This window comes from Cyprinodon tularosa, unplaced genomic scaffold, assembly GCF_016077235.1.
Source record: "Cyprinodon tularosa strain WSP-4 unplaced genomic scaffold, ASM1607723v1 ctg1173, whole genome shotgun sequence".
Classification (NCBI taxonomy): domain Eukaryota; kingdom Metazoa; phylum Chordata; class Actinopteri; order Cyprinodontiformes; family Cyprinodontidae; genus Cyprinodon; species Cyprinodon tularosa.
In genome coordinates, this window is record NW_024037974.1 from 87,057 (window position 1) to 114,974 (window position 27,918).

General features: G+C 40.8%; 1 protein-coding gene across 1 annotated transcript; it reads right to left on the minus strand.

The window, feature by feature from the left end:
* Window positions 1-218: 218 nt before the first annotated feature.
* On the minus strand, window positions 219-24,927 carry dyrk2 (dual-specificity tyrosine-(Y)-phosphorylation regulated kinase 2). The gene is made up of 7 exons (XM_038308781.1): window positions 24,811-24,927; window positions 10,690-10,793; window positions 8,091-8,421; window positions 7,835-7,998; window positions 6,381-6,770; window positions 6,205-6,295; window positions 219-5,171 (listed from the first exon to the last, which is right to left on the minus strand). Exons 1-7 carry the CDS (start codon window positions 24,848-24,850, stop codon window positions 4,528-4,530), a joined length of 1,764 nt encoding a protein of 587 aa, XP_038164709.1. The 5' UTR covers window positions 24,851-24,927; the 3' UTR covers window positions 219-4,527.
* Between the last annotated feature and the right edge of the window lie 2,991 nt (window positions 24,928-27,918).

Here is a 27,918-nt window from a genome sequence, read left to right on the forward strand (position 1 = left end):
ATACTAGTCGCATATATTTGGAAATGTTAACAACGCAAAAAAAAAATCGGGATTTCACAAAAAAATCAGAATTGAGCATAAATCATCAGTTTCAATTTGCAGGTTTTGCTGGGCTACTGTATAAAACCTTGAACTCAACGCTATTCCTGACATTTTGAATTAAAAAAGCTTCCTGGATGGGTGAAACGTCTTCAGACTTGGAAACAAAGTCCAGTGGATTTTTTTTTTAAATATTATGATTTTAATATTTTCTCACTCCGTTTTTAAATAGCCTTTTTAATGCTAACAGTTATTAGCGAGGTCACTCATCCATAGCAAAGACACAGTCTGATGAGGCTTATTCCCAAATCCAAAACTTTAGTGAAAAATGGAAAGCAACTTTTTGGCACCAAATGATGAAATAATTTATAATACAATAATGTTTAATCTGTAGTCAGCGCATCAAAAAAGACCTAGCAAATTTGCTAAATCATAGCATGAATTCCTGAATTTTACAAAGACAGTTAAATATGACGCAGATAAAACACCATCATGGAGAAAAACATATTTTTTTTCTAATGTTCATTTAGAGAAGGACTTGGCATTGGTTCCCTAACCGGATTACGGTTAGGACTAAATTTTAGCAGTGAATTCGATGACACTGTAATGGTGCGTGTGTTGGGAGGGCGTGACATGGCGTTTAGATACTGAAGGCACAAAGTTACCACTCTCAGCACTCTGTCTCACAAAAGAAAAAAAAAATTGAAAAACACTAAACATAAAATCAACTAAACTTATCAAAACAAAAACATTTTCTAGTTTTCCTCCTCCTGCACCTGGAGGGGCGGAGCTTCCCCTGAGATGGGCGGAGCATGTAGCATCTGCATAATGTTCGTCATCAGTTCCTCCTGTGCATCAACGCATTTGTCCTTTTTCTTCCCGGGTGCTACATTTTGTCGACAATCACAACCACTTTCAGCCAATCTTGGGAACATCGACCTCCTCCTCATCGTCACAGTCTTCATCCTCCACCTCCTCATGCGACTTTATCGTCAGGGTGCGTTCAAGAACAGTTTTTGCGTGCTTTAATCGAACTGTGTGTGTAAGGGAACAAGCTTTGAGGAAACCTTTGAATATCGCACACTCACGTCCTGCAACAAACACTCACACATTCAAGTATACAGTAAAAACTGCACATCACTGTAATTACATACCGTAGATTAGACTTTTAAATATTAAAATGAGACAAATAAATTAAATCTCCTAACCTATCGGCCCTTCCTGATCGCTCGGACCGATGCATACAGCTGATCACAAAGATCAGGGTTAAAGTTTGATCACAGATCTATTGTTTCATTAATGCTCCGGTGGCCGATCTATGGAGCCGACCAGCCTGATCTGGACATTTAGTTTCTTCATGTAAATTCAAATTCAGGCAGAACCAGAAACGAGCTAAAGGCCCCAAAACCAATGGGAACCAAGTTGTTATTGATACCACATGTTTATCCAGTTATTTAAATGTGAAAATTGCCAACACATTGCATCAGTATAAAATAAACTGGTGGGATTTGTATGGAATGCTATTTTAATCAAAATGTAACCCTTTAAATAAAATATGCTGATTATATCACTGTGAGTCTGCTTTGGCTGGGGGTTACATCCCATTTTAAAGGGGCGTTATCTTCACTGGTGGCTGCATGTTTGTCTAGAATAGGGGTTAGCTGCAACGTGAGACACTTAAAGTAACCAGATGGGTGTCTTTAATTTTCTTTAAATAAGGTTTCCTCTTAAAGAGGTTTCTTTAATTGAAACCTTTTCATTCACTGGCATAAGAGGCTAAACTTAACTTTAGTGATTTAAAGCTGGGGTAGAAATAGGGCGCCTTTAGATGACTACAAATACGACCGTTTGATATTTGTATTTATAAACTAAGTCTGTCTAAAATATGCGGGTAAATAGAATAAAACAAATAAGGATATAAGGATTTTTTTGGCACCTAAAAAATACTTTTCGAAAAACATGAATAAAGCTGTAAGATTAAATTTCAGATCTTATTTTATTCCAGTTACATCCAATATTCTCTGTGGGACTAAACTGGAGCAGCTTTAAAGTAAAAATCAGCAGACTTGGTCTTTTCCTTAAAATTAAATTATGGAAAACAAAAGAAATTACATAAAAAAATATATCTATGGATTAAAAAAAAGAGAAGAAGATGATGATGATTTTCTTTCTTTTAAAAAGCATTTTGATTAAAAGGCATTCCATACATGGGTCTGACTGTCTGGGCATAATAATCAGTTTATATTTAACACAGATTTGCTTTAAACTTTGATTTACTGTCAGTTTTTTATTATTATTTTGCATTAGAAAGTCTCTATAATCAAAGGTCTGACAGCTGTCTAACCTCCAGGTTGGTACTTTTATACAATAGGAGCTGCATTATTTTCTGTGCAGCAACAGATTTCATTTTTATGTTTGCTCACAATATTTGTTAATTAAAAAACAATTTACCATAAAAATGAAGACTAAGGTGTGTTTGACATCATTTAATTAGTAGATTTTAAAGGAATATACTCCATTGTTTTCTGTCTGACCTGACCAGATTTAACGAGGCTGCTTCACCTGTTGTATTTCTATTCTAGGACTTTAAAGTAATTATACTTCATTGAACCAAAAACTAAAATCTTAATACAGTGTATTCAAAACTCCTTAAAATCTTTCAGTTCTTTAATGTTCTTTAAGTTCTCCAATTACAATGTTTGCTCATTTTCAGTAAAAATGAGCAGTTTTCCAATTATAATCAAGCTTTTAATGGGATTAAATCAATCCCATTGGCCTTTGGTTAACCAGAGTTACAGTACTAAAAAAACTTTAATTTTCAACGCTTTAGTCACTTATGTATAATGACTGGAGAACGTTCCTGCACTCTGACAGATGTCTTTTTCTTTTTGATTATCCTTAGAATTAAATATTTCAGATCATCAAGACGTTCAATAAGATCCCAGAAATGGATAAGGTCAAAGGTCATGAATCAACAAAAGGACTGCGTCAAAATGACGTCAGTGGGAGAAGTTAAAAACCAAAACCGCTGCTGACCCAAAAGGACACAAAGGCCTAAAGCCTGTTTATTTTCAAATTATCTTGGTCAGATATGAATGTTTGATGATCTGAAAATTTAATATAGGATTAAAAAAAAGAAAAAATCTGATTGGGCCAAATTATAAAAGGTCCCATTTAAAATCCACATAAACATCTTTTCCTGCAGTTAATATTTAGCTTTCTAAAAACATGTTTTTTCACATTAAAACAGAAGCTGAATCTTCTGATTTTACTATACTTCAATTTTTTTTGTCCTTCAGATTGTTCTTTTCTTTTTCCATTGGAGGCGGTTATTTTAACTCTTTGTAAACCACACTGATTTTCCATTCTAACGTTCCTGCACCATCAGCCTGCTTGTTCCCATAAAATGTATTCATATTTGGTTTCACAGGGAGGGAACAGGCCGGTTCTTGTAAACACAACCAAACTCTGCAGGCGGTTCTGCTGCTCCTTAAACGGATGAACAAACACTAAACTATGGAAAGTAGAAACTTTTTGTCTGAGGATGATAAGGCCGGGCAGTGGAGAGCTGACACGCTATGGCTATAACGGCTAAGGCTAGCCAACAGACTGATAAAGAAGGCAAACGTTGAGCTAGCTACAGTTAGCCAACTCATTTATGTATGCTAGGCTAACTGCTAGCTAGAAACATCAAATATAGTCAGTAATTGTAAAGCTATACAACAATATATAGCCGTTACCAACTCAATCGGTGCTAGTTAACAGTTAGCCAGCTAACAGGCACTATGCTAGCATGCTAACATGGCTAGCTAGTTAATACGATATAAAACGGGCTAGATAATTCTGTCAGCCAGCTAACGGGTAGCTGTTAAACAATCGGGGTTTAGGAAGTTTTGTTGCAGTGATTTGGATTTAATAACGATCATTTTCTAACTGTACGCCTAAAGTAAAATGAACCAAAAACCAGGTGTAGTTTTGAGATAAAACGACACTTGAATCGGTTCATAAAAAAAGTGTAGATAGAAACTTGTAAGACTGCAGTCACTGAAATTATTTTTGGTGTAAAACGGATTTTATGACTCGGCTAAAAAGCTTGTTATAAAATATTCTAAAAAGGTTGTTCCCTCCATCAGCACCATGGTTTCATGTGTTTTCTTTGTGAGTTTGGAGCTACAGAGCAGAGTGATGCGTTACGATTGTCTTTTTGCTCAACTTCAAAACATCTCATTCCATCGGACATGATGAATCTGAGGCGTCTGAATGCATCCATGGTTCCTTGTGTCAGTAACACCCAGCATGGCCTCTGGTCTGTTAAATAATCCAACGTTAGGATGCCTCTGACTGCACTTCACTTGAACGCAGCCCAGCAAAGCAATAAATACCAGAATACGCTTCCAAACTGGATGGACCAGTTTAATTCAGGTCTAGCTTGTTGCTCGTGAACTCTGCTTTCACCCCACCACCCCTCTCAGTGGGGTGTAATCACTCTCAGCTGACCAGTTTGGGCAGAACCGTCCTCGGCTGGATGTTTCCGTTGGCGTCAGTGATGGCTGCCAAATTAGTCCTAGTCTTGGTAGAGGAGGTGGTGGTGGTAGAGGAGGTGGGCGCATGTTTGGAGAGGGAGGTGATGGCACCGTCTGTGGTGCCTCGCTTAGTAGAGGAGGGTTTGTCTCCAGCTGTGGTTCCAGATGGAGGTTTGGGAAGTCGCCTCCTGAGCCAGGAGTGGCGCAGCGCCTGGCTCGGTGTCATCCTGAGCGCCGGGTCCCATTCAAGACACTGTTTAAGAAAGTCCAGAAAAAGGGGGTCGTCGCAGCCCTTCAAAGCGGCGCTCCAGTCCTTGCTGCCCGGCGGTCCGCGTGTCTTTCCACGCCTCGAGCGTCCTCCGTTTAGGACTGTGGTGCCGTCAGGCATGGTGGTGACGGTGCAGTAACGCGGGTAGCCTTTAGATGACACAAAGTTCTTGGCTCGCTTGGCGCCATCTAGGACCTTCGGACTGGGCATGCCCAGTAGTTCGATGATGCAGGCCAGCTGGTCGGATTCGTCTTCACCCGGTAGCAGTGGGTAACCGGTCAGCAGTTCAGCCAGGATGCAGCCCAGGGACCACATGTCGATTGGCATCCCATACCTGGAACCTGCAGAGAATAAAGAAGCGTCTAAACCGTTATTCCACCGCTTTGGACTAACGGGGTCACTTTCTTTCAGGAAGAATTGGGTTTCATCACATTTCTTCAGCTCAGCCAAACATGTCCATCTATTTAGCAACTATTAGCAGGTCTATACATTTAGAAAGAGTCACCTTTCAAGTTACACCTTTTTTCCAGTACAAGTAAGAAGAGAACTATTTATAATCGGCTCTTTTTGGCATCAGTAGTTGGCCTGACCCTGCAGGTAGTTATCTGTCATTAGAAGCAACCGGGATGCTGCAGTCAGTGACTTGGTTTTTAACTTTTTCCCCTTCAATCTAAAAACTTTAAAAAAGTTTTATGATACAGTAAGAATACAGTAAGATTATAAGGAGGGAGTAAAAATGATAGTAGAATATGGAGACCAGAGGAGGAGGAGCTTAACTGGTTTCTAACTTCCTCTAAACTGGAAAGGATTGAACAGATAATTGGGTCCAGATTTGTTTTGAGTGAAAACCACACTTGTGCTGGACTGGATTCAGAAAGAAAGCCCCTCGTAAGCTACAGAATCAGGAGGAGTTGTTAACCTTCAAGCGCAGCAAACAGCATCATGACGAGCAAAGAAGGAGACCGGTTAGGGAAAGAGAGGTGAGGTTTAAAGTAGGGATGAAAGAATGAATCTGATTAATTGTCTTTAATCCACTATTGAAATAATAGTCAACTAATTTAGTAATTGATTAATCATTCACTGGAGTATAGAGACTGTAAAACATGTCTTTTACTGACAGAGCAGTAATTATACCAAGATTATAAAAAAAAAAATTATATACATTTTTTTTTTATTTAAGATCAAGAAAAATCTGTCAATATGCTGAATTCAAAACTCCTCAACTGGAAAAGTTTGAGTTTCACCTGGTTTACTTTCATAAAAAGTCTTCTTTAAAGAATCTTTGACTTTAACATTATTAATCAAAACAATAATCAACAGATTATTAGTAGCAGCCCTAGTTTAAATAAAGATGGTGCTGGGACTGTTTCTTACCTAGAATCACTTCTGGCGCTCTGTAGAACCTGGACTGGATGTAAGTGTAAACCCTCTGGTGTTCGTAGCAGCTGGAGCCGAAGTCTATGACCTGCAGGAGAGCAAAGAATCCTGATTCTGTCTCTACAGGAGTAGAAAGCCGTTACCAAGGAAGGATTCCCCCCCCCCCGTCTCACCTTGATGCCGCTGCGTCCCTGCTGCTTGAGCAAAATGTTCTCAGGTTTGAGGTCGCAGTGGATGATGCGGTTCTTGTGCAGCGCGTCCAGACACTGGAGAATGGAGTGGGCGAACTTCCTGACCAGCGGGAGGCTGAAGCCCTGGAATTTGTTCTTCTTGATGAGCTCGTAGAGGTTCATGCTGAGCAGCTCGAAGGTCATACAGATGTGGTTCCGGAAGTTGAAGTGCTCCAGCATGTGGATGACGTTCATGTTCGACTCCTTGTCCTGCTTCCTCAGGTGCTCTAGGATGCGGATCTCCTCCGCGGCCTGCCGGTGGAAGCGCTTCTCGTTCCGGACCATCTTCAGAGCGACATGGGTCAGAGTTTTATGGTCGAAGGCTTTTACCACCTACAGGAGGAGGAACAAGATATGTAGATTAATCTTTAATCTGTTGGAGGAGGCGGGGTTCAAACCAGAGGACGACTGAAACAGAACAGATGGCAACGATTCAGGCGTTTAGTCTGGAAAAATGAAGCACAGGAAAAAATACTGTTTAACTAAACAAAAGTCAGAAACAATCTAGAAACCAGCGGACTAAAACTGAAGATCAAATCATTTTAAAGTCCAACAGAGACCAAATATCAGACACATATATAAATCACAAAACCTTAGAGGTCACAGAGAATAACAACGACACTAATAATGATAACAGAAACAGGAAGAGAAACCAAAAAACCACAATGAACTGAAAAAAGAACCAAAAACCAGCAAATAGATGAGAAACCTGCTCATTACTGGCGATTAGAGGAACCAGCGAGTTTATTTAGAAGCGCTGTATTCAGAGAAATGTGGTTGTGTATTGAAATGCATATTTCAAAAGGTTCCCGGTCCAGATAGCTAACAAGCTAGCTATTAACAGAAGTGTGGCTACTTTTATCGCGGCATGGTAGTGGTCTGCCCTCCCCCCGCATTGCCAAAGACACAGTGACCCTTTGGACTTATTGCTTTCCTTAATAATTAGGGAAAAAATACCGGAAAAAAATTGTACTTATTAAAGTATTTTTAGGCCATATCGCCCAGCCCTGCCAGCAACCATTTGAAAAAAGGTTTAAGATGAAACTTGTTATTGATGATCACCCTATGAAGCTTTGATGTTGATTTATATGTAGATAATAGAGGAAGGAAGAAATTTAACAATCAAATGGTCATTTTAGCTTTTAGGGTTTGTTTAAGTTGTTGTTTTTAGTTTAAGGTTGTCATGATGAATCAAAGATGAAAGTTTTTATCCTCCACATGAAGCCCTGCTATGAGCAAGAAAACGAACCATTAGGAGAAGGAACCATGCTGGTCATCCTAGTGGACACAATTTAAACTGCTTCCTGTCACTGATCAGCGTAAGTAAACATCTGATTGATCAGAATTAAGAAGGTCATGAATGAGGATAATCCTGGAACCGGTCCGGTCGGTCCTACCTGTCCAAAGCTGCCTTTCCCGATCACCTTCAGGACCTCGTAGCGGTAAGCGATGTGGTCGTGTGGCACCTGGATGTAGGACCCCTGGTCGTCATCGTAGCCGCCGTTGTTAGCGCCGCCCAGAACGCCCGACCTCTTCTTCGCGTTCTGGCCGACGAAATATACTGAGCAGAACCAAAGCAGAGAAGGAGGCTAATCAGTGAGGATTATCATCATCATCATCATCACCGCGTAATCATCATCACTGATCATCTACCTTCAGGGAAGTTGAAGACCTCGTGATGTTCGAACGCAGACAGCTTGGACATGAACTGCTTCATGGCCATCTCGGGCGTCATGGGGATGGGCTTCATCTTGCTGTCCGCCGACTTGTTGGAGGTGGCGCTGCCCTGGCGGCCGTGGTGGGCGGAATCCGATGTGGAGGTCAGTCGGTCTGGGAGCGGCAGGCCTGGCCGGGCCGAGCCGAGCGGAGCCAGGCCGTTGGGCTGGGTGGTGAGGACCGAACGTTTGTTGGAGTTCTCCTCGTACAGCTGGGTGATCTGGATCTGGTGCTGGATGCCGTCCGACATGGCGGCCTTAGAACCTCCCTGAACAGAAAGACGGCTTCATCAGCATAAAGGAGAACCGGGATGAAAAAAAAAAAAAAGACATTTCAGGTCAAGGTTCAATACAGATGATGGCTGTCACCATGGAGACCATCATGGAACTTTTTTTTTTGGTAGAAGATCCCAAACGTAAATCGCTTCCTTTTAATCCAGAAAAATGAGTTGATATTGGATCAGAACCATCTTCAGTTCGAGGGAACGATGTTGAATTAGATCCTATTAATGAGAAGATGTATTCAGCCTGCTGCTCAGAGTGGCTCCACGTTCCCGTGGCAACTAGCACACCTGGTTCCTTTCAGACGGCAGCGGAGGCTCGGTTCAAAGAGCCGCCGTTTCACAGTGAGATCAGGGTGATGGAGCCATAACTCTGAGCTCCGACATGCGGCAGAGCATAAAGTCCTGACTACTCCCTCCCCTGATGACGCCCATAATTAATACTACTGCTTCGCTGGTTAGAAGGTCTTATTCCTTCAGTGAGATAAATTAAGACTTTTCTATTGTTCTGCGTTGTTTTCAGACAGATTGAACCAAATCAAGCCATTTCTGTGACGGGATGCAGGGAAGAAATGGTCCCAAGATTCAAGTAGAATTGTTCTCTTCTAAGTTCTCTAATGTAGAACGAACTTTCTTCGATTCCCAGGCTGAATATAATAAACAGGCAGCCTAGGATTGGGTTGTTTAATGTTATTGTTTCAGAGTTTTCAGCTGACATTGATGAAAGAGATTGTTGGATAGAAGGATGGTTGGACAGCAGTCTAACTGATCAGGTCTGAACCTTAGCTCTCCTCTACTGCTGTACTGGGTAGGAATCAGATCAGAGCTACAGGGAGGACATCCCAGGAACGTCCGGCTGCATGAGGGACATTTCTAAGGAGTGAGGGTCGGATCAGTACAGTGAAACGGGTCATTTATAGCATTTGTCTTGACTGAGTGTGTCCTTCAGAGACGCCTATAAACCAATCAGCTGTTTGAAGCTGGAGGCTATAATTAGCTGCAGCTGACTGTCCAGAACCCTCACTGGTTCACTTCCATTAGAGAACCAGAGCAGAGAGCGTCTAATGGACCCAACACTGTGTGCTTCCATCGGCCCTGATCCGGTGATAATCTGGTTTCTGACTTCCAGGAATCTGATCGAAGCTCCACCTGCTGCAGAAACACGTCTCCTCCCACAGGAAACTGACAGAACTGTTAGACCGAGACGTTTTATCCATGGCTGGACCTGAACGGGGTAGTCATGGTGATAAACGCACCGACTGGGATCATCGTTGGGTCAAAGGAGCTTCAGCACCTCCTGCCGCAGTTATTTAGCTCTTAGAAGCCAAGTGGAGAATGACGGCCTCAAACCGGTGATTGGTTGATTTAAAAAGCTGTTTGAGAACAGAGTCCATGTTTGGCCATCAGAGAGCCTGATCTCAGCCTGACAGGAGATCTGTGACCCGATTACAGCGGCTCTAAATGGAGGAACAAACCTGGGAAAGGAGCCAAAATCTGACTAAAGTCATACAGTTTGAATTAGGGAGAATAATTATTGATTAATGAATTCATCTAAAGTTGATTGATCTTATCCATCGACTAACAATAGTTATTTTAATATGCTGAGTTGTAAAGAAATAGGACGTCATTAGATTTTAAGTATTTATAGTGTCAGCTGCATTAAATAAAGATACATGAAAATACAAGAAATGTTATCTTACAATTATTTGTAAGATAAAATAGGAACCCTGTTAGTTTCTGAATAAAAAAGATAAATAAAAGATATAAAACACTGACTTCCAATGAAGAGAGATGATAAACCATCATTAGCAGATGGTGTATGTTGCTTTGTCATGATGTTGTTAACCTTAAATCTTTAGTTTGAATCCTAATTTGATTCTTTAACCTCAGAACATTTTTCGGTCCTTCACAGCGAATGTAAACATCTGTTCCTAACTGTGATCTATCACAAAGATTAAAAAGGAGGGAAGTTCAGAATGATGGACGCCATCGTCCTGAACATCGGGATCTCTGCTGACAGAACCGGACCACAGGAGAGCCGTTCTGTTAAGGTCAGCACGGAGTCCATCTGTTGGATCTTACAGCTTTGAACCCCAACATGGCGCCACCTGGAGGAGGATCTAAACAGGAGGCAGGACCTTACTGGACCCAAACATCAAAGGTTTGACGTCAGGAGGAAGATCAGAGCTGGGAAGCTTAGAGCTACAACTACAGCTGTGGAAACACCATGAAGAAGCGGCCTGTGTGTGTCCGTACCGTCAGGGGGTTGTGGTTGTTGTTGCGCAGTGGCGGCAGGGCGACGGGCGATGTTGTCTGAGAGCCACTGTGACCAGGAGAGCAGACCGGCTCGCCCGATTTGCCTGGAGGACACAGAGAGAGAGCAGTTTCAGCTCCATGTTTCTGATCTTTGATGAAGATGTTTCAATCTTTGAGTTTCCCTCTGCAGCTCCCAGAGTCACTGAAGCGTAAATAACCCAGAACAATAAACCACTTCAACAGAACCTGTCTGACAAGAGGAACGAAGCTGAACCTTTAAGAAATGTGATTGTAAGACATTTAAGATCAAGTGAGAAACAAAGTGTTTCATTGGTCAGACTGGAGAGGCTCACAGAACATCAGAGAACCGCAGAGAGAACCATTAACTACTAACAGAGAAAAGATCGGAGCCCTACTGCCTTATCCAGGAGGTCACACAAGAACCCAGAATGTCTAAAGTACCACAGCTAAGGTCTGAGAGAGTTCCAGAACCACTATGGATCTATAAAACCACAAAGACCCGTCTCCTGTTGGTAAAGAGACATCTTGATGATCTCCAGGACTTTATGAGAAAACATTCCCTGGACCGATCTGATGGAAGCAGGTTCTGCTCTCCTGCAGCAGCAGCTTTCAACCAGAAACTCATTGCTGCAACTTTCCCTCCTGGATGCTGAGGAACCAGCAGCAGGTTTTCTGGTTTAGCTCCATCTGGCTCTGATGAGTAACAGCATGTTGACTTAACAGTATCTAGGGGTCAGAATGAACCTTAAAGCAGCAGAGCATCCATGTTGGATCCTGACTTAAACATCTTATTGAATTCTTTCTTTCTTTCTTGATGAGGCGGATTCAGGAGCAGCTTTGCTCTGGACTGAATCGGTCTGCAGATCAACTCGGCCTAAAGACGGATGAAGGTTTTATTATAGCCTGCTAATCCCTCAGTACGCTGGCAGCCTCCCTTCTGCAGCTTCACCTCCTTTAAGAGAAGGGACGACAGCACGCAGGGGTCAGAGGTCACATGGATGAGACACAGCAGAGACCTGCACAGCAGTCTGAGAAAGTCTTATCTCCTTCAGAGGAACTCTGGGAAACTAAAGTCTGTTTTTGGCTTTTCCTGTTGTTCTGACTGCTGCTTCCTGTCTTTCTCACCTTCATGGATCCAATGGGGGACAGAAAACACTTCAGATAATCACTGAGCAGCAGGAGGAAGGTGCTGAGAAACTCCATGGATCACATGGACACTCAATTTTTAATGACATCTTGGAGTTTATTTGTTTATCATTTACATCATAATTTAAATTGCCTGTTTAAATCTATTTAATCCATGTTTTTCCCTTTCAGTCAAAATAAAAATAAAAAATAAAACCAGTTTAGTTTAAGTTTAATTAAAGCCACCAAGTGTTAATAATCTGTTAATTAAAGAAAGATCAATCTGATAAATAAGGAAGAGTGGAGCATTTTTCTTCATCTGTGCAGATTATCAGATAAAAGTGGAAATAAAGACGTCCCAACGTCCCACATTCTCTGCCTTATTGAGGGCAAACATGGTGGGAAACTAAACTAGAAATCAACCAATGCAGGTTTTTAATCCCGAGGCTGATTGTTTTCATATCAGTTTAAATAATCTCAGACATGTGCTGCAGATTTTCTGGCCCAAATATCAAAAATATCTGTTGGTTGATGTATTTGTCTACTTTTAGAGGTAACTTATCATTTATAATATTAAAAAAATCTAATCTTGAATATAAAAGATTGATTCCTTAAAGACATTTTTTCTGTTTTCTTCAGATGAAGTCCTTCAGATTTTAGATTAAAATCTGCATCTTGAACGCAGCAGATTATTGATTTAGAGGTTAAGTGATGACAATTTCAGATTAAATGGTCAAAATCAGGAATTTGTTTCAAAGAGTGATTTGTGAATTTCTCAGTAACAAAGAAGAGTAAAGAAAGAGCAGGTTATAGGAGAGAAAAGGTTCATTCTGTGTGTGTTTCTCTAATCCCAGATGAATCCTGGGTAAAATTAACCAGGGCTGATGCGCACGGTGAAGGACGGCAGGAGGTTTATCAGAACAGCCCAGAAAAAACAACAAAAAACAGACGAACAGCATAGAGGCGGCTCCAGGGCCCTCACAGGCCACCGTCCATCTGCAGGATGAAGCACACAGATGGTTTCTGCCGGTTCCTCTAATCCGAGCGCTTGCTGTAATCCTGCTAACGATGGCGCCGCTCAGAGGCTGGAGCCTCGGTCTGCGAGACAAAATCCAGACCCAACCTGACCAAGCTCGCCACTGAGGCGGCAGGGTGGATACACGAGGTAAAGCCTGCAGAGACGCTGCAGCTCAGAGAACAACACAGACTCTCCTGCTTTAGGATTCCCTCATCGCCTCATTTCACTACAGAGTTTCCTGCTGAAATGATCGGATCACTCAGCTCCTTTCTTTAATTGCTGCATCATCATTAAATATTAAAGGTTTACTGCTTTTGATTTCAGTGGTTTTAATCTGGAGAAGCTGAAAATAAACAAGTTGAAAGAACCACAATCTGGGCCACAGGAAGCCAACAGGCCGCCTTCTCATTCAGACAGCTGAACCCTGTTGACAGGTCTCCACCGACCCAGAGGAACCGTTTCTAGGTCATCTCTAACGCTGAAGGGCTGTAGGTTAGAGATGAACAACCTGTTAATATTTAGCAGTCAGCTTTATTCATTGAACTCTTCACTCACAATCTAAAAAACCTGCTGAATACTGATAAAATTATAGAGATTAAACCCTTTTAATGCTGAATTCCTGCTTTCTTATCTTCATAATGACCACTTCATGGACCAGGAAGTACTTTTATTTTGATATCTCTACCAGGAATTATTTCGTAATGCTGCGTCTAACTTAGCTTCAAGATAAAGTTTCCTAAATGATAATAAACAGGTAATTCAGAGGAACATTTCTGCAGTCGTAATAATCCACCAACGTCACTGCATACCAGTAGAGCGCGGATCAGGGCGAGTCTGCAATCCAGGTGGCATCTCTGAGTAATGGGACAGAAAAAATGGAGCTAAACTTTCCGACTGCTCCAGACAGCAGCTAATCAGCTGGATAAGATCTCAGAGTTTATGATGAAGGAGTGGCAACAAGGAAATATAAGGCAGTAATGTGCTGAAGTAATAAAAATGGGTCATTGTGATCATCAGTCTGAGTTTAATCCAGATATTTAGTCTGATTTATGATGAGAAATAAAATCCTAACGGAGGAGAAAAAGGCTGACAGGCTTTAACCGAAGCTCAGATCTGCTCACTGGCTGTTAGATAAGAAGTAAACACCATCATTTTTCCTCCTAGCTCAATAAAAGCTAATCAGATTGACAGAAAGTCGACAACGAGCTCCCTGAGTAGGAAACAGTCGAGGTCATCACCTCCTGGATAAAGGACAGTGAGGAACCTCTTTAACAAAATCCTTCTAAATCTTAATCAAACGTCGACTCCTAAAGTCTTCGGCATGTTGAAACTTCTAGATTTCTATTTAAAATCATTAAAGAATATATTTTTGACCCAATCAGGGAGAAACTGGGTCACCAAAGGTCAGAAGGGAAGCTGCAGATTCCAGTCTGGGTTTCGTTACCGTTTTTGTTTTGTCTCTGATCTATTTCAAGGCATCCATGTTTCAGATTTGTTCTAGATGTTCGGACGACATAAACAACCCACAGGCCCGGGAGAGTAAATCACCAGAACAGCTAACAAAGCACATGATGATCAGATGGCTCCAGCACCTCCTGGCCGACAGAGGAGGAAAAGGAGCTTCCCGAGGTTCCAGCTGTAATACTCCTCTGCTAACTGTTTCAGGTCGGAATATTTTCTTTCGGTTTCCCTAAACTTTGCAGCAGCAGCAGAAACGTTGGGTTTATGCTGCTGCTTCCTGAAACCAGAGCAGGGAGAAGGTCTCACAACACAAACCACAGTCAGCTGAGCTCTGATCGGTACTAAATCTACCAGCAGAGTTAAAAGCACTGCTTCTGAATGAAAATATTAAAGACTATATAAGAGACAGAACCAGAACGTGGCCTTTATAGGCTTTACGGGGAAGCACGGTGGTGGCAGCTTGATGCTAAGTTGAGGTTTTTCTTCAACAGGGACAGGGAAGGTTGATGATGGAGCAAAATCCTGGAAGAAAAACTCTGAGGCTGATCGGTCCTGAACGTCCAGCCAACGATAGGATGGATTATTAGATTGAAGCGGATTCATTTGGCACAACGGCCTAGTCAAAGTCCAGAACTAAATTCAATAGAGAATCCATGATATTTCCTAGAAACAGATCTTCTGAGTCAGACGAACCCAGAAAGCTGCAGGCCAAAATTTTGTTTTTTAGACCTTCACCATGCCCTGCCTATTAGCCATTAACATTGTTCAATCTGAAACACTAAGGAGACGTAAAAAAATAACACCGATTAAAAATATTGATTTTCGATCTTTCTCTACAGAAAGTTAAACGTCTGCTTGAAGAAGGAGGATCGCAATAAAATTAACCATTTAAACAGGAAACTATCCAGGAGGTTTCAGGCCTGGATCTGGTTTTTCCAGTTCCTATAGCAGATAAACAGAACAGCTGCAGGACATATGAGCAGCTCTGACATACGGTTACTGGTCCAACTGGAGAGACGTGACCCAAACTGGTTCTGATCAGAGATGGACTGGATTTAAAGGAGCCAACATTCATCAGAACGTTACCCCTAGATATCGCCATTCTGAGCGCGAACCCGGCACCGAGCTGGAAATGCCAGGGCGGCCGGTCGTAGCCTGAACACCACTCAGCGCATTAATGAGGAGGGATGTCTGGTTCAGGTAATAAACCTTCAGAAATATAAGACTTCAGAGCTCTGCTGTCTGAGAGGCAGTGAACGCAGCACGCTTACGGAGAAAAAGGGTTTTCCTCAGCTGATGTAATTTTCCACTGAAGGAACAAGATCTAAACAAACCAAAACAAACCAGCAAGGCTTAGACTTTCTGAGTCTGAGATTATCTCAACTTCACACCTCCAAATAATTATTAAACCTCAAGATAACCATGAATTTATTATTAATAACTTCATACATCAACTTAAGCTGAAAGCAGAGCAGAAACTGGGTTTTTCCTGAGCTGGTCTGACTGGTATTAGTCACTGTGTCAAAATCCAAACAATCTCCCTGCAGCGATGCTTCTCACTCAACTCAGTTTGTTTGTGTAAAACCTGGAGAAGAACGAAACAAGAAAGCAGCCCACAGCAGAACCGGCTCCCGACCCGGTAAACAACTAGTTACAGAACACAGAGACGCCGCGTCAGAGAAACCTGCAGCAAACACACAGGGTCCGACAACCAAAGCCGGGCCCGGCCGGGCTCTGGTATTTAAACTCACGTAACCTGAAATGGGATCAGGCTGAGGCAACAACAATTACAGGAACGACGGCGGGTGAAACATCCAAACAAACAGGACAGACGCAGGGTCCTGCTGCCTCGTTCAAGGACTAATTCAAGAACATTCGTCAAGTTCTTCCACAACTTTACAGATGTCATAACAGAAAAAGAACGATTCACTTCTTCCTCCTGTCAGACGGTTTCAGGAGGAAGGCAGCAACCTTCTGACCAGCATCAGTATCAGCTGCTTTCTGCCACATCAAGATGGCAAGACATTAGCAACGGCTCTAGAAGAACAAGAGCTGCTTAGCCCCAATCAATCAATCATTTTATAAAAAAAATGTTTCTTCTCTCTGCATCTGTAAGAGTGAACGAGAAGTTTCAGAAAACCAAAAAACATAAAGAAACTAAACAAAAACAAAAACAGGTTGAGAGAAACAGTAAAGTATGGTGGATGTTTGGGGCTCATTCCGTCAGCAATGAAAACCTCTGCATACCAACGTGTTCAGGAGAAAAATGTAAGGCTGCATGTCAAATCCAGTAGCGCCATGTCACACGAAGAAGAGACGATGCGCTGAGGCAGAAAAAGGCTAAAAATACCTACAAACGCAGGTATCGTTTCCAAGACTGAAGATGTTTCAAACTGAATTCCCTTTAACCCTTTCAGACACTTAGACAGGTATGGGGCATGCAGGCTAACAAAGAAGCCAAATGGCCCCCATTCCACAGGAGTGGACCCCTTCGTCCATTTCAATTAGCAAGCTTTCTAAACAAAAACTATTTTTTGATGGGCTACTGTATAAAAACTCAAACTCAATACTATTCCTGACATTTTGCATTGAAAAAGCTTCCTGGATGGGAAGTAAAATGTCTTTAGACTTGAAAACAAAGTCCAGTGGATTGTTTTTAAATATTCTTTTCTTTTTTTTTTTTTATCCTCCATTTCCTTAAAGAGCAACACATTTAAAACCATCTCAGCCATTTTTGTTTCCCTGATTAACCTAATCAGCCATTTTTATTTCACTTTAGGAGACGGGGCTCAGGACGAGTCATCTGGGCAGTTTAAAACTGACTGTCCGTTAAGGTGACACTTTGTTTTTGCCAAAACATTTCCCCTGGATTTCCTTCACCCAGATAGTTTTCTACAAGCAGCTAAAAATACATCCGACCCATTGGATTAGCTATGGCATTAGGGAGGCAGAGAGCTGCAGGTGTTCGTTTTATATTAACGTTTGACCCCGGCGCTCGCATGCCGTCATGTTTGGGTCATGTAGCTTTCAACAAGAAACTCCTGAGCCTCTGATTACAACACAAGGTGTGTTGCTGAACTGATAGGCATGCAAAACAGAAAGTGGGGGGACTTTTTATTAAGTCAACAAGTCTGCAGACTAGCGGGACATCTGAGAGAGGCGGATTCTGAACAAATAATGATCAAGTGTACCTAAATACATCTGTTCTGGGCTCCAAAGTTGCTGAGCAACCTGGATCAGTTAGCTTATTACTAATGATAAAATAAGCCCACATATTAGCATTAGCATGCTGACATTAACAAACATTATGTATCACTCTATATGATAATACTAGCTTAAAAGCTAGCGCTGAACAACGAGCTACAAACACAACCTGATCCGTCCCGGAACCACAATCCGTGCCATCAACTTAGATGCAGATCTGGGTCACCCTCGATTTTATTTTGTACAAAAAAGACCTAAATTAAGTCTTTCCCTCCCCAATGATAGTATACGCATACTAAAGTATAATTTGTTAAAGGTCAATAATGTAGTTCTTGAGAACATAAATGCCTTAAAATCCTGTTTTATCAGTCGGAAATGGGATCCTTCGCTGGTTCTGGGAGCTAACTTTTTTGGCTTTGGATTTAAACATAATTTATTTTTATTTTTTTAGTTTTATTTTTCCTTCTTTGTTAACATTATAGTATGTAGTGCATAACCCAAAGAAAGAAACAACTAAAATGCAGATAAACATGGTTTAATTATATTTTGCCGGACTGCTCCGAGTATGTCTGATGATGACGTCAGAGAAGAAGTTTAACGGAGAAAATGTATAAAAAAATAAAATTAAAAAAAATATCAAAATAGTCTCAGAAAAGTCATAAAAAATCTTTTAAAGATGTGCATTAGCATTATTTAGCAAGTTAAGGATAGAAATAAGCAATATTATTACCACAATTACATTATTCATGAAAACTCAGAGGTATATCTAGTTGTGAGAGCGCAGATGAGCTGATGGTACGGATCGAGCAATGACACAGTTGTTAGCTAAAACACCAAAAGCAGCTACCATGCTAATCTTAGCATGTTAGCTTAGGCTAACACTATCATAAGCAAACCATACCTAACGTTGTGTCCTATGCTAACAGTAGCTGATACACCGCCATAAAATAAAATTATCATTCACACAGAGGCTAACTACCATAAACGAGACCTGGACTGGAGTTTATGAAGATAGTTTTTAGATTTCAAGCCGATTTTGTCCCAATAAATATCCAATCTAATGACTGCATGAATAAATAAATAAATAAATTGAATAGATTGAAGGGAAAATCTGAATGACTGTGGGGCAGTGATGCCTCCAGAAATGTTTTTGGGGTGGCAAACTGAAACTAAAAGCCAGAATTACTGTTTTTCATCACAATGATTTTCTTTTTTTTAATCACTGCTGCTTAACTTATCAAGGATGCACTTTAAAAAAGTGAAATAGTCTAGAGAGCTGTTCTTAACAAAATTTCTTTTTGTTTACACTCGTGTATACAAAATGACAAAATAAAATCTTTCTAAGTCTATTTAAATTAATGTCCCCTCAGAGAAATCAAATGGATTTTAGTAAACTGAACAGCAGCTAGATAGGTTTAAGTTTAAGATGACTAATTTAGATGCATGAGTTTTTCAACTTTTGTGGTTTCTAAATTTGTCCAAGATTATTTTAATCTTGGTTTCATGGAGACCTGGTTGCTTGCACTGTGATCTTGCAGCTACAAAGTCCAGGGTTCAAATCTAAACCCGGGGTCTGTCTGCCTGGGTGGGTTTAATCCAGCTTCCTCTACCAGTCCTGCATCAGCCCATCTAGGACTGTGTGACTGTTCTATCCTGTCTTTGTGTTGCTGTAGGACTGACCAGGTGGGTTCAAACATGGATGGAGAGACAAATGGAGTGAATTATAACTGCATTGACTTTAGAATGGCTGCAGATGATCGAGTTAAACTCCAAAATGAACCAGAGCTGCCTGATAATCAGGAAACGTGATTTATCAGATGCTAATGCAGAAAATCAAGAGGACACCATCTCCTGACCCTCCATCTTTGTTATCATTTGGGTTCAATTTTTAAACAGAAAATGTACAGGTGCTGGTCATAAAATTAGAATATCATGAAAAAGTAGATTGATTTCAGTAATTCCATTTAAAAAGTGAAACTTGTATATTATATTCATACATTACATACAAACTCATATATTTCAGATGTTTATTTTGTTTAATTTTGATGATTACAAATGACAACAAATGAAAATCTCAAATTCATCATATCAGAAAATTAGAATATTACTGAAGACCAATAAAAACAAAGGATTTATAGAAATGTTGGCCAACTGAAAAGTATGAACATGAAAAGTATGAGCATGTACAGCACTCAGTATTTAGTTGGACCTCCTTTGGCTCCTTTGGCACTGTGTGCAGGTGCCAAGTCCTGTTGGAAAATGAAATCTGCATCTCCAAAAAGTTGGTCAGCTGCAGGAAGCATGAAGTGCTCTAAAACTTCCTAGTATGTGGCTGCGTTGACCCTGGACCTCAGAAAACACAATGGACCAACACCAGCAGATGACATGGCACCCCAAACCATCACTGACTGTGGAAACTTTACACTGGACTTCAAGCAACGTGGATGAAGTGCCTCTCTTCTTTTCCTCCAGACTCTGGGACCTTGATTTCCAAAGGAAATGCAAAATTTACTTTCATCAGAGAACATGACTTTGGACCACTCACCAGCAGTCCAGTCCTGTTTCTCTTTAGCCCAGGCAAGACGCTTCTGACGCTGTCTGTGGTTCAAGAGTGGCTTGACACAAGGAATGCGACAGCAGAAACCCATGTCTTTCATACGTCTGTGTGTGGTGGTTCTTGAAGCACTCACTCCAGCTGCAGTCCACTCTTTGTGAATCTCCCCCACATTTTTGAATGGGTTTTGTTTCACAATCCTCTCCAGGGTGCGGTTATCTCTCTTGCTTGTACACTTTTTTCGACCACATCTTTTCCTTCCCTTCGCCTCTCTATTAATGTGCTTGGACACTGAGCTCTGTGAACAGCCAGCCTCTTTAGCGATGACCTTTTGTGTCTTGCCCTCCTTGTGCAAGGTGTCGATGGTCGTCTTTTGGACAACTGTCAAGTCAGCAGGCTTCCCCATGATTGTGTAGCCTATAGAACTAGACTGAAAGACCATTTAAAAGCTTTTGCAGGTGGTTTGAGTTAATTAGCTGATTAGAGTGTGGCACCAGGGGCCATCAATTTTGAACCTTTTCACAATATTCTAATTTTCTGATATGATGAATTTGAGATTTTCATTTGTTGTCATTTGTAATCATCAAAATTAAACAAAATAAACATCTGAAACATATGAGTTTGTATGTAATGTATGAATATAATATACAAGTTTCACTTTTTAAATGGAATTACTGAAATCAATCTACTTTTTCATGATATTCTAATTTTATGACCAGCACCTGTACATCTGCTGTGGACAGCAAAGACCATCAAGTTGGTAAAATATTATTATAGCTTCAACTGTTTAACTGCATCCAATATAACAGATATTCTATCTGATTAAACATTTTTTTGTACAATTGCAATAATGAGTTTGCTTTGCTGCTTTTTTGTAGCCCCAGAATAAACCTAAAACAGTTTTTTAGCGTTCAGACTGAATCTGACAGAAGAATAAAATAATGAGCAGATCAAACTTAAATTTTAAGAAATTAAACAATATATTTTAGATCTAAATCAGACTTCTACTAGACTGAAGATGAATCATGATGGGTTCTAATAATCTGACTCTCCTGTAAACTCAGAACTACAAAACATTAAAAAGAACTGAATGGGTTTAATCTGAATTACAGAGTAAACTGGAATGAACTGAACAAATACGTTCTTAACCTGATTCTTACTAATGAAACCCTAATTGGATTAACCTGCTATTAGATGAAGTTAACGAAACAGAACCAGGTCTAGTTAGGGGAGGAGATTGTTTATAGATTAGAATCGGAATCTGACAAAAAAATATAATAATAACAGGATTAAGCGCGAGTCCAACCTAAATCCAGCTCAAACCGGGTTTTAACTGGAATGGGTTGAAGTGAGCTGGATCGAATCGTTTAGGGTTAAAGTTTGAATCAGTTGAACTGAATAGAATTTAAAAGGACATTTTTAACAGAAGAATGTCTTATCAAAATAAGTAATCACAGTTCTTCACAATTTAACAGTTTGACCAATTAACTGATAAATAAAAAAAACTATCAGATTCTGGATGATTGGTAGATTCTATTCCAACCAATGATAAAGCTAGAAAGCTTATTCAGCAAATCCATTTTCCTCCACATTGGGATTAAAATAGTCTGGATTAAGATTAGTAATGTGTTAACATATCAATCATCCCTGTAAGTATCCTGTATGCCCTGGGATGTCTAGTGCCATTTGTTTGGTCACATGATAACAATGTAGCACAGGACTGAGGGTAGTTTAACTAAAGCAGAGAACCAATGTCAGCTGTTTGTCTCTTTAACCCTTTATAGGGATTTAGATCACTAGCATACCCCTTACAAATGAAGCCCCGCCGTCCCTCAGTGAGGTCTTGAAGCAGAAGATCTATATCCAGCCAATCAGCAAAGATGCTGCTACAGGGCTGTACATCTGATTTTGGCATTTTACCAATTAGATGAGCCCTTGAATGATATATTATATACTGTAAATTAGGTTAAAAAAAGTTAACAAGTCAATTAAAGCTACAGTGTGTAATTTTCAGCGACATCTAGCGGTCAGACTGCAGACTGCAGCAACATGAACGTCTCCCCCCCACCGCTTCTCCCCCCCAACAGTACGGCGAGCGTTACGGGACAAAATGTCTTCCACGACGTCCGCATCACCTACCTTCTCAAGTGATGAGGTTTGTTTACATAGATAATTTTACAGATAGTATTTCATTAGTCTGTGTAGGGTATAGATTTCATGTAGACTTAAGATAATAAATATACCCGTTATTTTTTCTACGTCGTTGTGACGTTTTGGTGAGCTGCTTTGCATGGCGATATAAACAGACGAAGTAATTGTAGTCATTAGTTTAACAGCGAGATTGTGTTCGCTGGAAGAATATATATTCCCCGTTTACAGAGTCCAAGTCTTGTTTGTGGCACGGGGGTTACAAGGCAAGGAAGAGGGAAAGGAAGAGGGCAGAGAGGCCGGGGTGAGCGTGCAGCTGGGGCCAGGCGAGAGAGGGGAGCCAGCGGGGTGAGAGCAGAGGAGGAAAGGCTTGAAGATCTCCAAAGGAGCCGGAGAGAAGTAACCGAGGTATATATCCAGAAAATTATTTTACAGAAAATTACTGAATCATTACCTGTGAAACGTCAGGGACGTTGCTGAATAAGTATACTGGAGAGTAACAGCATCATCACGCAGCATGTTATTGTTTTAGACAGGTCTGAGCATCCTGTACTCCAAAAACTGCAGTGATATTAGACAATTGTGTGTATAGGATTAATTACCTGTCCAAGAGAAAACTGGCAACTTGAGCGTCACTTTGAAAACCTTTTTCCTCCATCAGTGACTTCCATCGTGTAAATGCCGTGCCAATGTTGATCCGTGTTTTTTGTCGTTTCTTGTCACTCTTGCGTTTATTCTCGTCGTGTTTCCGCTTCTTAGATGACGGGGGTTCGGTGTCCGCCGCTTTTCGTTGTGATACAGAGTAGACATGATCCTCCATTCGTCTGATGTTTGGCCACACAGTGCCAAACAGTTTGCAAAGTCACTCACGCCTGCCGCCTTGTTTACCTTTCTTGTTACCGAGGCGCAGTATACCTGCTTCTTCTTCTTCTTTGGTTTCAGGCAGACTAAACGCTTCTCAGGCATAATACTGCCATCTACTGTTCAGTACCGTCTCAGTTCATCTCTCTCAACTTGCCGTAGTTATTTTCGAGCGTCATGGGAGATCTCGCAATCGCTAGTTTGTTGCCTCTGCGCTGCCGTAGCGCAAAGATGTCTGCCTCCATGGCTGCGAGACCCGCTCCTATGTAATTATAAATAACGAATTCTAAGGCAACGCAAATGTTATGGTTAAAAGGCTGAGCTCATAGGTGATGATAAATAACATAGTTATGTATAATATATTAAATTTCTGAATTTATATGCCTGTAATTATTACACACTGTAGCTTTAAATGGTAAAAAGCTAATTGAAAAGTTAAAAAGTTCATTAGCCTAGTTAACAATTATATTTATATTTGTAAATTAAAAAATTTGCCAGTATCAGCATTAATGCCTCTAAGATTATGTTTTACCAAACAAAAAAAGTGTTTTTTTTTTGTTATCAATTTCTTATAGAAGCACTTTTGTTATTTGTCTTAATATATTTGGGAAAGTTGACATTTCTTGTTATTACATTGACATTTATTATTTCCATCAAAATATCCAAAATATTTGAATGTTACAAAGATAATAAGGTCTTGTCCTGGATTCCAACAAGACTATTGGCTGGAAATGTTGATTTTCAAAGTATTCAACTGATATATAGCATATAAAGGAAATATAATATATGTTTTTTAAGTATCAGTTATCATCAATATTAACATGTGAGCTTATTGTTCATCTGTAGCTACTCCTAACACCAGTTTAGATGCACTGCACCTTTAATTTGTGTCCTACATCGAGGTTATTTGTATAATTTAAACTGAATTTAAGGAATATATCAAATTAAACCATTTAAAAAAATACTTTAAATGATTTTGACTTTTTTTCTACACCAATTACAGTAAGAAAAGCGTAATATGTGGATCATAGCGCCCATCCCTAATCTGGGTACAGCAGGTTCAGGTGTAACACAGCAGCTACTCACCAACTTTAACACTTCCTCCTCGCGCTGCTTTTCTTTTATACATTTCTAAAACCCCGAACTGAAGAAGATGGAAGCAATAAAAACGGCATTTTAACGGTCAGACAACAAACTGACCAGAGCCAGGTCTGAAAAGAAAACCTTTCTTCCTGCCAAGAAGCAGCCTGAAGGCCAACAGTCACCAAGCAACCGAAAGCTAGCACAGAATAACCCGGACACCAAACCCACCGCTACACCCCCCCCGAACCGAACCGAACCCCGCAGAGCCGTTAGAGGTGCAGCGGCTGGCCGAAGCTCCACAAAGGAGACAGAAAAGGAGAAAAAAAAAAGGCGAGAGAAGGAGCAGCTTCTAACGGCTAAAAATAAACCTGACAGACAGGAGGAGGGGGGATGGCGGAGCTTCCCCAGGTTCAGCTGCTTCTTATCGGGGAGACTCCCTCAGCTTCCCCCTCTGCTCCAACCAGGAGATCCCAGATAAACCTGCTGGAGCTCAGGGGGGAGCCAGTCTGGGGCGGCCAGGTAAGCTAGCTGACCTCCCCGGGGAGGTTTCCCTGCCTTCCTGGGTCTGGATCAGATCAAGGCCGGGAAGCAGCCTTGAGGCAGCCGCGCTCAGAGGCCGCTGCACCGGGAAACAAGCTGTGCTCACCCGTCGGGAGGACCGAGGCTCCGGGCTTCTTGGTTAACATGGCGGCCGCTCCTCTCCTCTGGTCTCCGCTGAGTAGGACACCTCCTCTTCCTCCATCTTCAGCTCCTCCTCTTCCTCCTGCCCTCCCTGTGTCTCCTCCCCCTCCCTTTAAACCAGCCTGGTCAGTCAGCACGCGCCTCCGCCCTTTCCTTAGGTTCGGGTCTCGCACCAGAAGCGCATCTATAAAGCCTTAAAAAAGGTGCCCCAATGGGGGCCCACTGGTAATATAGATAAAAAGTGTAATTATACTCGCCTGATAAACCAGACTATATGTGAGATTAAATGTGTAATTTAGTCTGGCCCGATGAATGAGACATCAGAAGATTGTTGAATTAGAAAAACCCCTTATTTTTCAAACCATGTCTATACCTAACGCTCTGACCAAAGATGAACTGACGGTGACGTACTAAGAGCGACAGAAAGCTGCGGGGGAGTGTAAACAAACAGCCTGTCGTTAAAACGGCGAATACGTCCTTCTTAAAAATGGATGAATGACCCAACAATAGGCCCGTAAGCAACATTATCTGGGCGGACCCCATATGAAGTACAACACCCCATCCCAGCAAATGGTTTTAATCCACGCTCTAGATTACCCATAATTCCAAGTCGTATTTTAAAAAATAAAATACTCAAATACATCATTCTTTTAAGATCTTTATTGCGGTTTGAAACATATTATATGAGTGTATTTTCTACCAATCGTCTAATGAACTATACAGTTATTGACATAGTGATTAAAAGTACCACTGTCTGCTTTGCTATTGTTGTCGTCTTTTTCGCACCATTACATCTGCAAAGATACCTCCTGGTCCACAATTGTGTAGATGGCCTATCAGGTGTCAGGAGGTCGGGGCCCCTAAGCAACTGCAGTCTCTGCTTAGCGATATTTATGCCATTGAATGAGCGTAGAGCCTCTTCCTGCTCACACTGCATGAAAAGTGGGATTTTCGTCAATATGCGGCACTGTAGATTGTCGTGGAACTTCAGGTTAGCGGCAGTTTACGGCAATTTGCAGGCTTCGTCGAAAACTCCCGTAAATTGTCAGAAATTGACGTGGACTTTCTTAGGCAGTGTTCCCCCCATGCCTCCCCCCCATGGAATTCTAGGGGAGGCTTTAACATGTAAATGAACATGCTGTGAGCTATACAAATGCAAATCAGGGTTGCAGGGGGGGTTTACTCCAAGTGACATTTTTCTAAAAGGTAAGAAAATCTCTGATACAAAGAGATCAGGCTCAGTATAGCCTCTTACATTTTAGCTTGAATTGATTTATTTAATTAAAGTATAGAGACCAAAACAGATCTTTAGCTGACAGAGCAATACATTTAGAGCAGTATGCTTATTTAAAAAGAAAAAGCATTTAAGATAAAAAATAAAATGTTGTCTCTCAATATGCTCAATTCACAATTACTTAAGTAGAAAAGTTTCAAGAAATGAGTCTGAGATGATTCACTTTATAACATGGCGCATTATCCTGTTGGAAGTAGCCATCAGAAGATTGGTACACTGTGGTCATAAGGTCCGGCCAGGTCAAGATCCGCAATTGCAATCGCACCAAACAGGAAAAAGAACATCGACAAATTCCGGTTCGTCAAATTAAAATATAGCAGCAACAGATCGGTGACTAGAAATTATAGCACAATTCTTATATATAAAAAAAAAAATTAACACCGTTTATTTAAATTATTGGATCCAAACTATTGGTTATTCACCAACGAGGAAGCAGATTTCTCATCTCCATCAAAATATTTATTTTATACCGAGGGACTTAAACTTTAATCAAATCCATTCAAAAGAAACTTCTTATTACAGAATGAAAAGAGATGCTGAGTTTGGGAGTAGAGAACAAGTTCATTCAAAAAAAGCAGTTTTGAATTATCCTTATCCCCGTTACAAAAATCTACAAAAATATATATATATATATATTTGGGCAGAAACTGAACATATGCTGGATGATGGTGGGATTTTTTTAATATGTAATATTAAATTAAGCGCTCACAGGGTTCATACAGGAATGAGTGACTCTAATTTAATGCTATTTTAATGCTATTTGAAATGATTTTAATGCCATCAACAAGAACCATGTACACAAGTTATTAGTGTACATGAAATATGAAGGAGCTGTAAGCAGAGTTCCATGACTCCTGTATGTATGTAAACACACACACACACACACACACACACACACACACACACACACACACACACACACACACACACACACACACACACACACACACATATATAGGTATATATATATATACTCTAGCTTTTTCTCAGCCTGGAGCGATATAATATATCTGACGAAATTGTTTTTATAAGCATTTTTTATTAAAGAATTATAAATACTTCGATAAACATATTTAAATATTTTTAGTGCAAATTAAGGCCTTGATTTAAAAAAAAATGAATGATTTTTAAATTATTTTTATTGATCCGCGGAAACCCTGGTTCATCTCGCGCATGCTCTTTACGATCTCCAAGAAACTCAGAGCGGCGCGGCTGGATCCACAGTGGAGGATGGATGCTTTGCTTTGTGCAGGCGGTCTGGAGCGGAGTATGTGGGATTTCGGGGTAAAACTCCTCTTGGACGCGATGGCGACTCTGCATCGAACAAGACGAACTCAAAGAAGAGAAGCGGTAAATATATGTTCGATTACTGCCTGCAAGGCTAATAGCAGCCTAGCCTAAAGCTACGGCTAATAGCAGCCTAGCCTAAAGCTACGGCTAATAGCAGCCTAGCCTAAAGCTACGGTTAATAGTAGCCTTGCAAGAACAAGCTTTATTAAAGTGTATTTTTTATGATTCACAGGAAGCAGTACGCCGTCTTCACAACTCGGAGACTAATTGCAGGCACTATGAACCGGAGCAAGGGTTAGATTTAAAGAATATGCTTTCATTCTGCGGTAAAAGGCAATGGATACGGATAGATACCGATCATAGCTGTACATTTTGTTTTCACAGACCTCCTATTTGCTCGGAGTCATATCAGCAAGTCCAGATTTGCGCAATGTTGATAAAGACGACATTGTGTGTAAGTGACTTGTTTTAATGTTTTCTCCTTCCTTG